At 39.8% G+C, this 13598-nt stretch overlaps 1 protein-coding gene across 3 annotated transcripts in view; it reads left to right on the top strand.

The window, feature by feature from the left end:
- efr3a (EFR3 homolog A (S. cerevisiae)) overlaps positions 1–13598 on the top strand; it is a 240982-nt gene that overhangs the window by 208521 nt on the left and 18863 nt on the right. For all 3 annotated transcript variants that reach the window (XM_034182373.1, XM_034182372.1, XM_034182374.1), the window contains 3 exons: positions 2333–2494; positions 2652–2783; positions 9217–9284. In XM_034182373.1, the coding sequence (XP_034038264.1) occupies positions 2333–2494; positions 2652–2783; positions 9217–9284 (362 nt within the window). The remainder of the gene's footprint in view (positions 1–2332; positions 2495–2651; positions 2784–9216; positions 9285–13598) is intronic.

The following is a 13598-nucleotide window of genomic DNA, read 5'->3' as shown; positions in this document are numbered from 1 at the left end:
TCAGCACTTTAGCCAGGCTGACAAAGAGTCAGAGCTCTATTGAGCCAAGTATTCCTTTAACTAGTAATGATTTCATGAATTTTAACTATTAGAGAAAAAATTACTCATAACCATCCCAAAGACATATCGTTCTCTTTGGCTGCTTTCAGTGATGCCAGTATTTGGTTAGACTCTTTCTCTCCGATTGTTCTGTCTGAATTTTCATTAGTTACTTCCTCCAAACCATCAACATTAGCCCCCATTCCTACCAGGCTGCTCAAGGAAGCCCTACCATTAATTAATGCTTTGATCTTAAATATGATCAATCTATCTTTATTAGTTGGCTATGTACCACAGGCTTTTAAGATGGCAGTAATTAAACCATTACTTAAAAAGCCATCACTTGACCCAGCTATCTTAGCTAATTATAGGCCAATCTCCAACCTTCCTTTTCTCTGAAAAATTCTTGAAAGGGTAGTTGTAAAACAGCTAACTGATCATCTGCAGAGGAATGGTCTATTTGAAGAGTTTCAGTCAGGGTTTAGAATTCATCATAGTACAGAAACAGCATTAGTGAAGGTTACAAATGATCTTCTTATGGCCTCAGACAGTGGACTCATCTCAGTGCTGCTTTTGATATTGTTGACCAGAAAATTTTATTACAGAGATTAGAGCATGCCATAGGTATTAAAGGCACTGCGCTGCAGTGGTTTGAATCATATTTATCTAATAGATTACAATTTGTTCATGTAAATGGGGAATCTTCTTCACAGACTAAGGTTAATTATGGAGTTCCACAAGGTTCTGTGCTAGGACCAATTTTATTCACTTTATACATGCTTCCCTTAGGCAGTATTATTAGACAGCATTGCTTAAATTTTCATTGTTACGCAGATGATACCCAGCTTTATCTACCCATGAAGCCAGAGGACACACACCAATTAGCTAAACTGCAGGATTGTCTTACAGACATAAAGACATGGATGACCTCTAATTTCCTGCTTTTAAACTCAGATAAAACTGAAGTTATTGTACTTGGCCCCACAAATCTTAAAAAGATGGTGTCTAACCAGATCCTTACTCTGGATGGCATTACCCTGACCTCTAGTAATACTGTGAGAAATCTTGGAGTCATTTTTGATCAGGATATGTCATTCAATGCGCATATTAAACAAATATGTAGGACTGCTTTTTTGCATTTGCGCAATATCTCTAAAATTAGAAATTAGAAAGGTCTTGTCTCAGAGTGATGCTGAAAAACTAATTCATGCATTTATTTCCTCTAGGCTGAACTATTGTAATTCATTATTATCAGGTTGTCCTAAAAGTTCCCTGAAAAGCCTTCAGTTAATTCAAAATGCTGCAGCTAGAGTACTGACGGGGACTAGAAGGAGAGAGCATATCTCACCCATATTGGCCTCTCTTCATTGGCTTCCTGTTAATTCTAGAATAGAATTTAAAATTCTTCTTCTTACTTATAAGGTTTTGAATAATCAGGTCCCATCTTATCTTAGGGACCTCATAGTACCATATCACCCCAATAGAGCGCTTCGCTCTCAGACTGCAGGCTTACTTGTAGTTCCTAGGGTTTGTAAGAGTAGAATGGGAGGCAGAGCCTTCAGCTTTCAGGCTCCTCTCCTGTGGAACCAACTCCCAATTCGGATCAGGGAGACAGACACCCTCTCTACTTTTAAGATTAGGCTCAAAACTTTCCTTTTTGCTAAAGCTTATAGTTAGGGCTGGATCAGGTGACCCTGAACCATCCCTTAGTTATGCTGCTATAGACTTAGACTGCTGGAGGGTTCCCATGATGCACTGAGTGTTTCTTTCTCTTTTTGCTCTGTATGCACCACTCTGCATTTAATCATTAGTGATTGATCTCTGCTCCCCTCCACAGCATGTCTTTTTTTCTGGTTCTCTCCCTCAGCCCCAACCAGTCCCAGCAGAAGACTGCCCCTCCCTGAGCCTGGTTCTGCTGGAGGTTTTTTCCTGTTAAAAGGGAGTTTTCCTTCCCACTGTCACCAAGTGCTTGCTCACCCGGGGTCGTTTTGACCATTGGGGTTTTCCGTAATTATTTTATGGATTTGCCTTACAATATAATGCGCCTTGGGGCAACTGTTTGTTGTGATTTGGCGCTATATAAATAAAATTGATTTGATTTGATGACATCGTCACACATAAGATGTGGAAGCAACTAGAAAAACATACTGAAAACATTATTTTTCCTTTTTACGATGTGTTGGGGTAGGAATTTATTTAATTTAGGGTGAGCGTTTAACCGGCTTACTTCTTTTGCTTCATCTTTTTGTTTTCACTGACATTTGTTTTGTCTTCTCTTTTCTTTGGCATGCAGCACGGTCAGCAGCTCTACCGTCACATCTACCTGGGCTGTAAAGAAGACGATAACGTCCATAAAAACTTTGAACTGCTCTTCACTACCCTTGCCATTCTGACCATTGAGCTTGCCAATGAGGAAGTCATCATCGACCTCATTCGGCTCTCAGTCGCTCTGCAGGTAACTTCATTCTGATTTTGCCACTTTGCAACGTTTTGCTGCAGCTTTTAATCGTTGCATCGCTTCACACTGTGTTCACGTCAGCATGTTTTCTGAGAGGAAGTGACTCCAGAAGGTTTGCGTTTTAAAGAAAACATACTTGTGGTTTTTACTGCAGGACATGTCTCTAACCAACGAGGAGAGCATGCCCATGTTTATTCGCTGTGGCATCATGGCGCTGGTGGCGGCCTACCTCAACTTCCTCAGCCAGATGATCGCCAACCCGCCATTCTGTCAGCATGTCAGCAAGGTACATGATCATTACTGTTGGATTTTTTTATGCTGCAGCTGGTTTATTACTTTTGTCCTGATCATGTGGAAGACTCCTCACATCCCAATTAAAGGACAGTACGTTAGCCACTATGAAAGAGGTGGAAACTTAATCACTTTTTCTTAAACTGAGAATCATTTTGTTGAAATCCAGACACTGTTTTATAAATATTCAAAATGCAATCACAGTATTTGCATGGTAATCAATTAATTGTGTAAATTTGGGGGGGACCAAATTTCAATCCCTTTGTGAAACTGACATATATGCACCGATAATATCAAGTATAGAAAATTCTTATTCATTTCATTCCAAATTTTGGAACCTAAAGTATAAACCTCAGAGTCTTGTAGCAAATTGAAGCATGTAGTACCGTATTTTCCAGACTATAAGTCACACCGGAGTATAAGTCGCACCACTTTATCCATTATAAAGAAAAATAAACCATAAATAAATCACACTGGACTATAAGTCGCATGGACATACAGGTATGTTAACTTAACATGAAAAGTTCAGATGATAATATTGTGACGGCTGCCGTTTTCGGATGCATATTTCACTAGTCGTAACTTGTAATCTGCAGAGTATGATTTTCTTTTTGGTGGCATTTTTTCGGGCCTTCTCCGTTGTCTTGTTATCAGTAATGTTGAAATTTTTATTTTCTATGGTAGTCAGAAGTCGCAGGAACAGTCACACAAACCTTGAGTGCCCTCTCATGAGCTGCATTTTACCTACGGATATGTTTATATTTTGCGGACCACATTGCGAGCTGAACCATAATCCGCACCATCGCTGAACGGTTCTTTGCTAACATATTACCCACTGTGGACCACTGACCACTGATCTGACCAGTTTTTTTTAGTAACGAGTAATCTAACGCGTTAATCTGTCCAAATCAGTAATCAGATTAAAGTTACTTCTCCAAGTCACTGTGCGTTACTGTTATTTTTGCATTGTGGGTCAATAGCAGCATTAAACTTGGTCCGTGGGCAGGGGGTCAGGATTCGACTGAACTGCCCACTTTAAGCGAGCTGTGAGCTTTTCATCCGCGGTTTTCTGCGGCAGTTACGACTCATCCTCACCTCTTAAAGCGCGGTGACAACAGCACACCTGCACTGAGCTTTACAAAGACATTTTTATGCTTTTTTTCTCCTTTGTTTAGAGCCGCTTCGTATCTTCTCGCTAAAACAGCTGATCCTCCGCGACACATCAACAACTAACACTATTTTCCACTCAAATGCACCTAAACTTTCTTTCTGAGGACCACATGATGTGAAAACGCAATAAAACGTTCTTACCTGTAAATCTGGTCATGTTTTCTACATAAATAAATGTTATCCATTCTTTGTGCTCAGACGCCAAAGCATGGGCGAATCCAGATTGAATGGGGGCGTGGGGCAGGGATGTGCCCCCCCTCCCACAACACCCCTAGATTAAAGGTCCAGTTTTGAAGCCTTTTTTGTTTACAACTACTAATACTACTTATAATAATAATAATAATAATAATAATAATAATTAAGACAAGTAAAATGTTTAGAGAGAATTTAAATGTTAGAAAAATCTTAGAAAGAATTTAATAGTTACATTTATAAACAATGCAGGTTAGAAATTGCAAGTTTTACTGTTACAGTGCTGTCAACAGTTAAATATGAGGTCAAGAAAGAGGTCTTTATTTTACTTTTTATAAAACAAGTATTTATTTTCATTGAAGTCAAGAAAGGGTGACTATAAAGTGAGTTTTGGCAAAATCATTATCATATCATTGTCATGTTGAGGTGGCAGAGGGTTGTTGTTGGCAGCTGGGGAAAGTAACTGAAAAAGTAACTAGTAATCTAAATTATTAACTAGTAATCAGTAAAAGTAACTAAGTTACTTTTTCAAGGAGTAATCAATCAGTAATTGGATTACTTTTTCAAAGTAACTGTGGCAACACTGCTGTGGACCATACAACCCCTGGCAAAAATTATGGACTCACCGGCCTCAGAGGATGCTCATTCAGTTGTTTAATTTTGTAGAAAAAAAGCAAATCACAGACATGACACAAAACTAAAGTCATTTCAAATGGCAACTTTCTGGCTTTAAGAAACACTATAAGAAATCAGGAAAAATAATTGTGGCAGTCAGTAACGGTTACTTTTTTAGACCAAGCAGAGGGAAAAAAATATGGAATCACTCAATTCTGAGGAAAAAATTATGGAATCATGAAAAACAAAAGAACGCTCCAACACATCACTAGTATTTTGTTGCATCACCTCTGGCTTTTATAACAGCTTGCAGTCTCTGAAACAGTACTCTTCATCAATCATGGCTCCAACTTTCTCTGATTGCTGTTGCCAGATCAGCTTTGCAGGTTGGAGCCTTGTCATGGACCATTTTCTTCAACTTCCACCAAAGATTTTCAATTGGATTAAGATCCGGACTATTTGCAGGCCATGACATTGACCCTATGTGTCTTTTTGCAAGGAATGTTTTCACAGTTTTTGCTCTATGGCAAGATGCATTATCATCTTGAAAAATGATTTCATCATCCCCAAACATCCTTTCAATTGATGGGATAAGAAAAGTGTCCAAAATATCAACGTAAACTTGTGCATTTATTGATGATGTAATGACAGCCATCTCCCCAATGCCTTTACCTGACATGCAGCCCCATATCATCAATGACTGTGGAAATTTATATGTTCTCTTCAGGCAGTCATCTTTATAAATCTCATTGGAACGGCACCAAACAAAAGTTCCAGCATCATCACCTTGCCCAATGCAGATTCGAGATTCATCACTGAATATGACTTTCATCCAGTCATCCACAGTCCACGATTGCTTTTCCTTAGCCCTTAATTTTTTTCTGTTTAGGTGTTAATGATGGCTTTTGTTTAGCTTTTCTGTATGTAAATCCCATTTCCTTTAGGCGGTTTCTTACAGTTCGGTCACAGACGTTGACTCTAGTTTCCTCCCATTCGTTCCTCATTTGTTTTGTTGTGCATTTTCGATTTTTGAGACATATTGCTTTAAGTTTTCTGTCTTGACGCTTTGATGTCTTCCTTGGTCTACCAGTATGTTTGCCTTTAACAACCTTCCCATGTTGTTTGTATTTGGTCCAGAGTTTAGACACAGCTGACTGTGAACAGCCAACATCTTTTGCAACATTGTGTGATGAATTACCCTCTTTTAAGAGTTTGATAATCCTCCTTTGTTTCAATTGACATCTCTCGTGTTGGAGCCATGATTCATGTCAGTCCACTTGGTGCAACAGCTGTCCAAGGTGTGATCGCTCCTTTTTAGATGCAGACTAACGAGCAGATCTGATTTGATGCAGGTGTTAGTTTTGGGGATGAAAATTTACAGGGTGATTCCATAATTTTTTCCTCAGAATTGAGTGATTCCATATTTTTTTTCCCTCTGCTTGGTCTAAAAAAGAAACCGTTACTGACTGCCACAATTACTTTTTCCTGATTTCTTATAGTGTTTCTTAAAGCCAGAAAGTTGCCATTTGAAATGACTTTAGTTTTGTGTCATGTCTGTGATCTGCTTTTTTTCTACAAAATTAAACAACTGAATGAACATCCTCCGAGGCCGGTGATTCTATAATTATTGCCAGGGGTTGTAGTACACACCAGGTGTCAGCTGCCGATGTTTGTGCAGCACCTACCTGCACAGCTCATGACCTCCCCATGGTGTTGACACCAGCTCCTTCCAAGTGCAGACGCTAATCCTCCGCCGTCGCTCACCCAGTGTTCCCACGCAGCTCTCAGCGTCAACTTAAACACTCCGCTCACACTAATATCCAAGGGTTGAAGCTGTTTTGTTAGCCCTCCCGGAATATCAGCAAGCACCGTGTTCGTCTGCTTCACACGCTGTTTCACAATCAATGTCTGGGTGAGGTGAGGAATACGCGTCCAATGTTCTGTTCTCTGATTGGTTATCGCGACCAGCGTGACCTATAGGGCAGCCGCCATACTACAGTGCTCATGATGCATTGCATTTCCGTTTCCGGTGGCCATTTTAAAACATACAGCGACTCTATCACGTAAAATTGTTTTATTACGGTATATTAATTGAGAATCTACCGGTATATTTTTCATTTATAAGTCGCTCTGGAGTATAGGTCGCACCCCCGGCCAAAACATGTAAAAAACTGCGACTTATAGTCCGAAAAATATGGTAATACGTAAACACTGCAGTAGCACTGTAGCACTGCGATAATACTGTAGGACTGCAGGAATACTGTAGGACTGAAACAGTGCTGTCGCACTGCAATAATACTGTAGGACTGCTGTAGCACTGTAGTAACACTGTAGCACTGCAATAATATTGTAACACTAGTAATACTGTAGGACTGCAATAACATTGTAGCACTGCAGTAACACTGTAGCACTGCAATAATACGGTAACATTGCAATAATACTGAAGCACTGCAGTAACACTGTAGGACTGCAGTAATACAGTAACATTGCAATAATACTGTAGGACTGCAATAACACTGTAGCACTGCAATAATACGGTAACATTGCAATAATACTGAAGCACTGCAATAACACTGTAGGACTGCAGTAATACAGTAACATTGCAATAATACTGTAAGACCTCAATAACACTGTAGCACTGCAGTAATACAGTGACACTACAATAATACTGTGGCACTGCAGTAATTGCACTGCAATAATACTGTAACACTGCAGTAACACTGTAGGAATGCAACAGTATGGTAACCCTGCCGTAATACGGCAGTCCTGCAAGAATATGGCAATCTTGTAGTAATACGGTAACACTGCAATAGTATGGTAACACTGCAGCAGTTCTGGAGGTCCATGTCGGCTTTACAGTATGACACACGAACTCAGGACGAGTGCCAGCTGGTCAAACTGATGCCGATGTCTCGCTGGACCAAGAACATTATTTCAGTCTTATCAAATTTTAAAAGTAGGAAGTTACTAGACATCCAACTTCTCACTGATAGAAGACAGTCCTCCAGGGATTTTATGGGAGTGAGATTTCCCGCAGTTCTCGGCATGTACATCTGAGTATCATCAGCGTAACAATGAAAGGCAATCCCAAAACACTGCACTATACACCCAAGGGGTGCTACATACAGGGAGAAAAGCAAGGGGCCTAAAACGGATCCCTGTGGAACCCCAAATCTCATGTCACTAAGGTTAGAGGTAGTGTTATTATACAAAACACATTGAGAACGACTGGACAGATATGGCGTCAACCAGGCAAGGGCACTTCCAGTAAACCCAAAAAGATTCTCCAACCTATCAAGCAAAATATGATGATTCACGGTACCAAATGCAGCACTGAGATCTAACAACACCAAAACCGCAGTGGTGTCTGAGTCCATTGCTCACAGAAGATCATTCACTACTTTTGTGAACGCTGTCTCTGTGGAGTGATATTTCCTAAAAGCAGACTGCAGCGGCTCAAAGAGGTGGTCCATGAGCTGCCCTGAAACCACCTTTTCTAAAATTTTGGAACAGAATGATAGATTTGATATCGGCCTTTAATTTTTCAATACACTAGGGGCAAGATTAGATTTCTTAAGTAATGGTTTAATCACTGCAGATTTAAAACATTTCAGAACAGATCCAGAGGTTAATGACAGATTGATAATTTCCAGCACAGTCGGCCCAAGAGTGGGCCACAGGTCCTTAAATACTTTTGTTGGTATAGGATCAAACAAACAGGTTGTGCTTTTTGTAAACGCCATGAGTTTCGTCAGCACGCCTAATGAAATACTATTAAATTCTGTAAATCTAGGTGACACCTCAGTGGTAGTGCCCACCTCCATAGCAGGGCTTTTTGGTCGGGCCAAGGCGTGCTGAGATATGTGAATAAGATATAGAAGTGAATAAGAATCTAATTTAAACCCAAATCAGTGTTCCTGAGAATTAAATGTTATATTGGTGACTTAATTAACAGTAGATGCAGCATTTCTCTTGCTAAGTGGAAAGCTGTATGTTTCTGAACTGGGTGTTTGTGGATCATCTTCTGTTCATGGGCGATCAGTTTCAAGCATGTTAGAAATTGAAATTTTTGCAGCGATCATTATTTTAACCAGGATTCCTAAAAATTGCTGTTCATGTAATCTGCAAAAAAGTATTTGTGAGTAAAATGCTGAACCCCAAATCTAATCACAATGAGATTGAGAATTAAAAAATAAAAATAATAAAAAGCCTACATCATTATAAATATGTTGGTGGGTCATTTTGTGCAGTGTGTTCAAAATTAATTATTTAATTAAAAATATGATTGGTTAATCAGTGATGAGATCTTTATTTGCTGCTTTGGTTTTTAACTTTAGCAATATGCCAATGATGCCCTGTTTTCTTTGGCTTTTCTTTGGTAAAGTGATGCCTATTGAAGTGAAGAGAAAAGGTTTCCTGTTCTAATCTAGTTCTTCCTGCTCGACCTTCAGGTGATTGAGCTAAGGAACATGGATGCTCCATACCTCCTCCCTGAACACATCTTCAGAGACAGATGTCCGTGAGTGTCCTTCAGTCCGCCGGTGTTACTTCATTAAATATTTCTGAAAGACCTGCTGTATGCACAGAATGATGTCAGTGCTTCAACACATAGAATATAATTAATTTCTGACTGTTTTCCTGTTGTAATGTCATTTTAACATAACAGTATCCAAAGCACCAAAATAAATAAATAAAATTACAGCCTGCTTGGTGACTGTGCTTTTAAATGAGCATATTTACCATTTTCTAACATATACTATCAGAATGTCTATTAGGCAAGCCTCGGGCTGCTAATGAAGTGGAGGGCTGATAATCATAGTGCCTGGAATAAAATCATTTTTTCTATAATTATGATTGAAAATCTCTCTTTGGCGTTTCCTGACTAACAAATGTAGCAACACTACTGAACTTAAGCGAGAAAACACGCTTTTACAAGCTTATCTTTTAAATTTAACAAAATAATATGATACTGTAATCATTAAAATTGCCACTGTACCTCATTAAGACCAGTGTAACGCTATCCGGAAAATTTTGGTCTCTGACCTAGAACAGCGTTTGCTTAAACCTGGTTCACATGGCAGGATTTTAAAATTATCTGTAAAGCCTAGATCCCACCAAATAATGAATGATGAATAATGAGCCACGCAGCACATTTTCTTTGCCGTGAGAGGGCTTATTCAACTATCGTGGGAGAATAGTGGCTCTTAGAGGCATTATCTTCAGTTAATGAAGCTCCTCTCTGAGCGCTAATTTCAAGATGTTCAAAAATTTAGCAACAACAGCGTGGGGCACAAACAGCGCTTGTGTATGAGGTTTTAGAGGCATTTGTGTGGTGCTTAAGAGGCTGCTAAAAGCCCATTATCCATGCGCCTGGAAGCTACGCAAGACCTGAGAGGCTATTTTTGGAGCGGCTACCCTCTTGCGCACACAATTCCACCTGCTCTGTGCGCTGGACGCTGTATATAAAATAATTATTTAGTAGCAGATTAATCATTTTCTGCCAAACCTTGGATGAAAACACCTAATCGCTTCTGGAATCATAGTGGACTGTTTCATCTGGACGATTTTTTTTTTCTTTCTTTCCTGCTCCATGTTGAATGTATTTTGAACAACTTAAGGCAACTACTTGTATGTTTAATGTTTGTACAGCTTGATAAAACAGCTCCTAGCTGTAAAAGTATGTCTGTAGTTGATTTAATATCTTGTTAATGGATCACATGAGCTACCCTGTGTGTGCGCACTGCGCACTGAGGCAGTGATTCATCACGCTCCAAAACAAGCATGTAAGCAGAACCCAGGCTCACGAAAGAGTGATTTTCAGTCAATAATGGACGAATACAAATTTAAAATTTGGATGACTGTGTGAAAGTGGATGTGTGTTTAAAGCCACGGAAGATATAACTCCAGTAACGCCGCTAAAAGCAGCGCAGAGCTGTGCAGCAACACAGAAAGGAGAGCGTGCAAAAGACCAATTTTGAAGACATAACACAAAGTTAAAAGTTATATCACGGTGACTTGTAAGCTGCGGAAAAAAATGAAGAAATTTTTTTTTTTTTCTTTTTTGGAAAGTGATCCACAGGTGTATATAATTAAAGCGACCACCTCATTGTGTATGCAGAATGGCACAGCGTGCAAAAGTGCAATTTTGCAGAAATACAGTAGTGTTCATAATAATAGTAGTGCTATGTGACTGAAAAGGATTAATCCAGGTTTTGAGTACATTTCTTATTGTTACATGGGAAACAAGGTACCAGTAGATTCAGTAGATTCTCACAAATCCAACAAGACCAAGCATTCATGATATGCACACTCTTAAGGCTATGAAATTGGGCTATTAGTAAAAAAAAAAAAGTAGACAAGGGGGTGTTCACAATAATAGTAGTGTGGCATTCAGTCAGTGAGTTCGTCAATTTTGTGGAACAAACAGGTGTGAATCAGGTGTCCCCTATGTAAAGATGAAGCCAGCACCTGTTGAACATGCTTTTCTCTTTGAAAGCCTGAGGAAAATTGGACGTTCAAGACATTATTCAGAAGAATGGCGTAGTTTGATTAAAAAGTTGATTGGAGAGGGGAAAACTTATACACAGGTGCAAAAAAGTATAGGCTGTTCATCTATAATGATCTCCAATGCTTTAAAATGGACAAAAAAAACAGACGTGTGGAAGAAAATGGAAAACAACCATCAAAATGGATAGAAGAATAACCAGAATGGCAAAGGCTCACCCATTGATCAGCTCCAGGATGATCACAGACAGTCTGGAGTTACCTGTAAGTGCCATGACAGTTAGAAGACGCCTGTGTGAAGCTAATTTATTTGCAAGAATCCCCCACAAAGTCCCTCTGTTAAATAAAAGACATGTGCAGAAGAGGTTACAATTTGCCAAAGAACACATCAACTGGCCTAAAGAGAAATGAGGAATATTTTGTGGATTGATGAGAGTAAAATTGTTCTTTTTAGGTCCAAGGGCCGCAGACAGTTTGTGAGACGACCCCCAAACTCTGAATTCAAGCCACAGTTCACAGTGAAGACAGTGAAGCATGGTGGCGCAAGCATCATGATATGGGCATGTTTCTCCTACTATGGTGTTGGGCCTATATATCGCATACCAGGTATCATGGATCAGTTTGGATATGTCAAAATATTTGAAGAGGTCATGTTGCCTTATGCTGAAGAGGACATGCCCTTGAAATGGGTGTTTCAACAAGACAATGACCCCAAGCACACTAGTAAACCAGCAAAATCTTGGTTCCATACCAACAAAATTAATACCTCGCAGATGTGAAGAAATCATGAAAAACTGTGGTTATACAACTAAATACTACTTTAGTGATTCACAGGATTGCTAAAAAAGCAGTTTGAACATAATACGTTTGAGTTTGTAGCGTCAACAGCAGATGCTACTATTATTGTGAACACCCCCTTTTCTACTTTTTTTTTTTAGTAATAGCCCAATTTCATAGCCTTAAGAGTGTGCATATATCATGAATGCTTGGTCATGTTGGATTTGTGAGAATCTACTGAATCTACTGGTACCTTGTTTCCTATGTAACAATAAGAAATATACTCAAAACCTGGATTAATCTTTTTAGTCACATAGTACTACTATTATTCTGAACACTACTGTAAATGGACCAACACAAAGTTAAAAGTGGGATCATGGTGTGAAAATGACTGTTTTTAAAGCCAGGGAAAAAATAAATCCAGCAAGCCATGGATGGAAAGGAAGCCAGTGAGAAGGAGCACAGACGCGGCTGTCCATGAATGGAGAACAGCGGCGTGTGCGCAAAAGAGTGATTTTGCAGAAATAAATGGACAATCACAAAGTTAAAAGTGGGATCACAGTGTGTGTGTGTTTAAAGCTGCAGAAGAAGTAGAGCCAGTGAGGAGCACAGAGGCGGCTGTCCAGGAGCCCTTGGTTCGGTTCTAGCTGGTCTGGTGCATTACAAGTGGACAGCAGCCTGGCGCACAGCGCACAACCGTGAGACTGTGCTGGAGTGTCTATTTTTGGACTGCATTTAAAAAATGTGACATCTTTAAATGCTGCTGTGAATCTGTGAATTGAAAACCCACACTTTAAAGTGACCAGGTGTGGGAGGGCTGGAGGTTTGGACCAAGCCCATGCCTAAATGTGCCCCAACATTGTTATCATGGTGCTATCATGGCACTACGTGGCTTAGCGTGGCTGATGCGAGCCATTCGAAGCTCTAATGACAGGTCGGTCGTGGCTCACTAGAGGCTGCTACATGGCACATGTGGGGTACAGAGAGGCAGATAGAGGCACCTTCATAGCGGATACGTGATAGATGAAAACGTGGGTCATTCTTCGAATAATTGCTGACACACCCATGCATGGCTTATTATTCAGTGGGACCCAGGCTTAAGTTTCCAAAACCTGAGAGACCACACACATGGAGATAAAATCATAGCTCTAACAGGTTTGGTCGTACAGTGTGTGGTGTTCAACCACACGGTAAAAACAATACACCACACACGAACAGATTTCACACACAAACATTCCCAGGTGAGACAGGAAATCTCGCAAAATCTCTCAAGATTAAATGTGACTTCAGAGTAAACAGATGGAGATAGTTTGTGGACTATTTAAAACAGAGGGGAAAAAAAACAATACAAAAAGAAAAGGCGTTCTTTAAAGGAATCAAATCAATTTTATTTATATAGCGCCAAATCACAACAACAGTTGCCCCAAGGCGCTTTATATTGCAAGGCAAAAGCCATACAATAATTACAGAAAAACCCCAACGGTCAAAACGACCCCCTATGAGCAAGCACTTGGCGACAGTGGGAAGGAAAAACTCCCTTTTAACAGGAAGA

Source organism: Thalassophryne amazonica, chromosome 12 (genome assembly GCF_902500255.1).
Source record: "Thalassophryne amazonica chromosome 12, fThaAma1.1, whole genome shotgun sequence".
Classification (NCBI taxonomy): domain Eukaryota; kingdom Metazoa; phylum Chordata; class Actinopteri; order Batrachoidiformes; family Batrachoididae; genus Thalassophryne; species Thalassophryne amazonica.
Note: the sequence above shows the minus strand (reverse complement) of the source record. Positions and strands in the feature narration are given on the sequence as shown.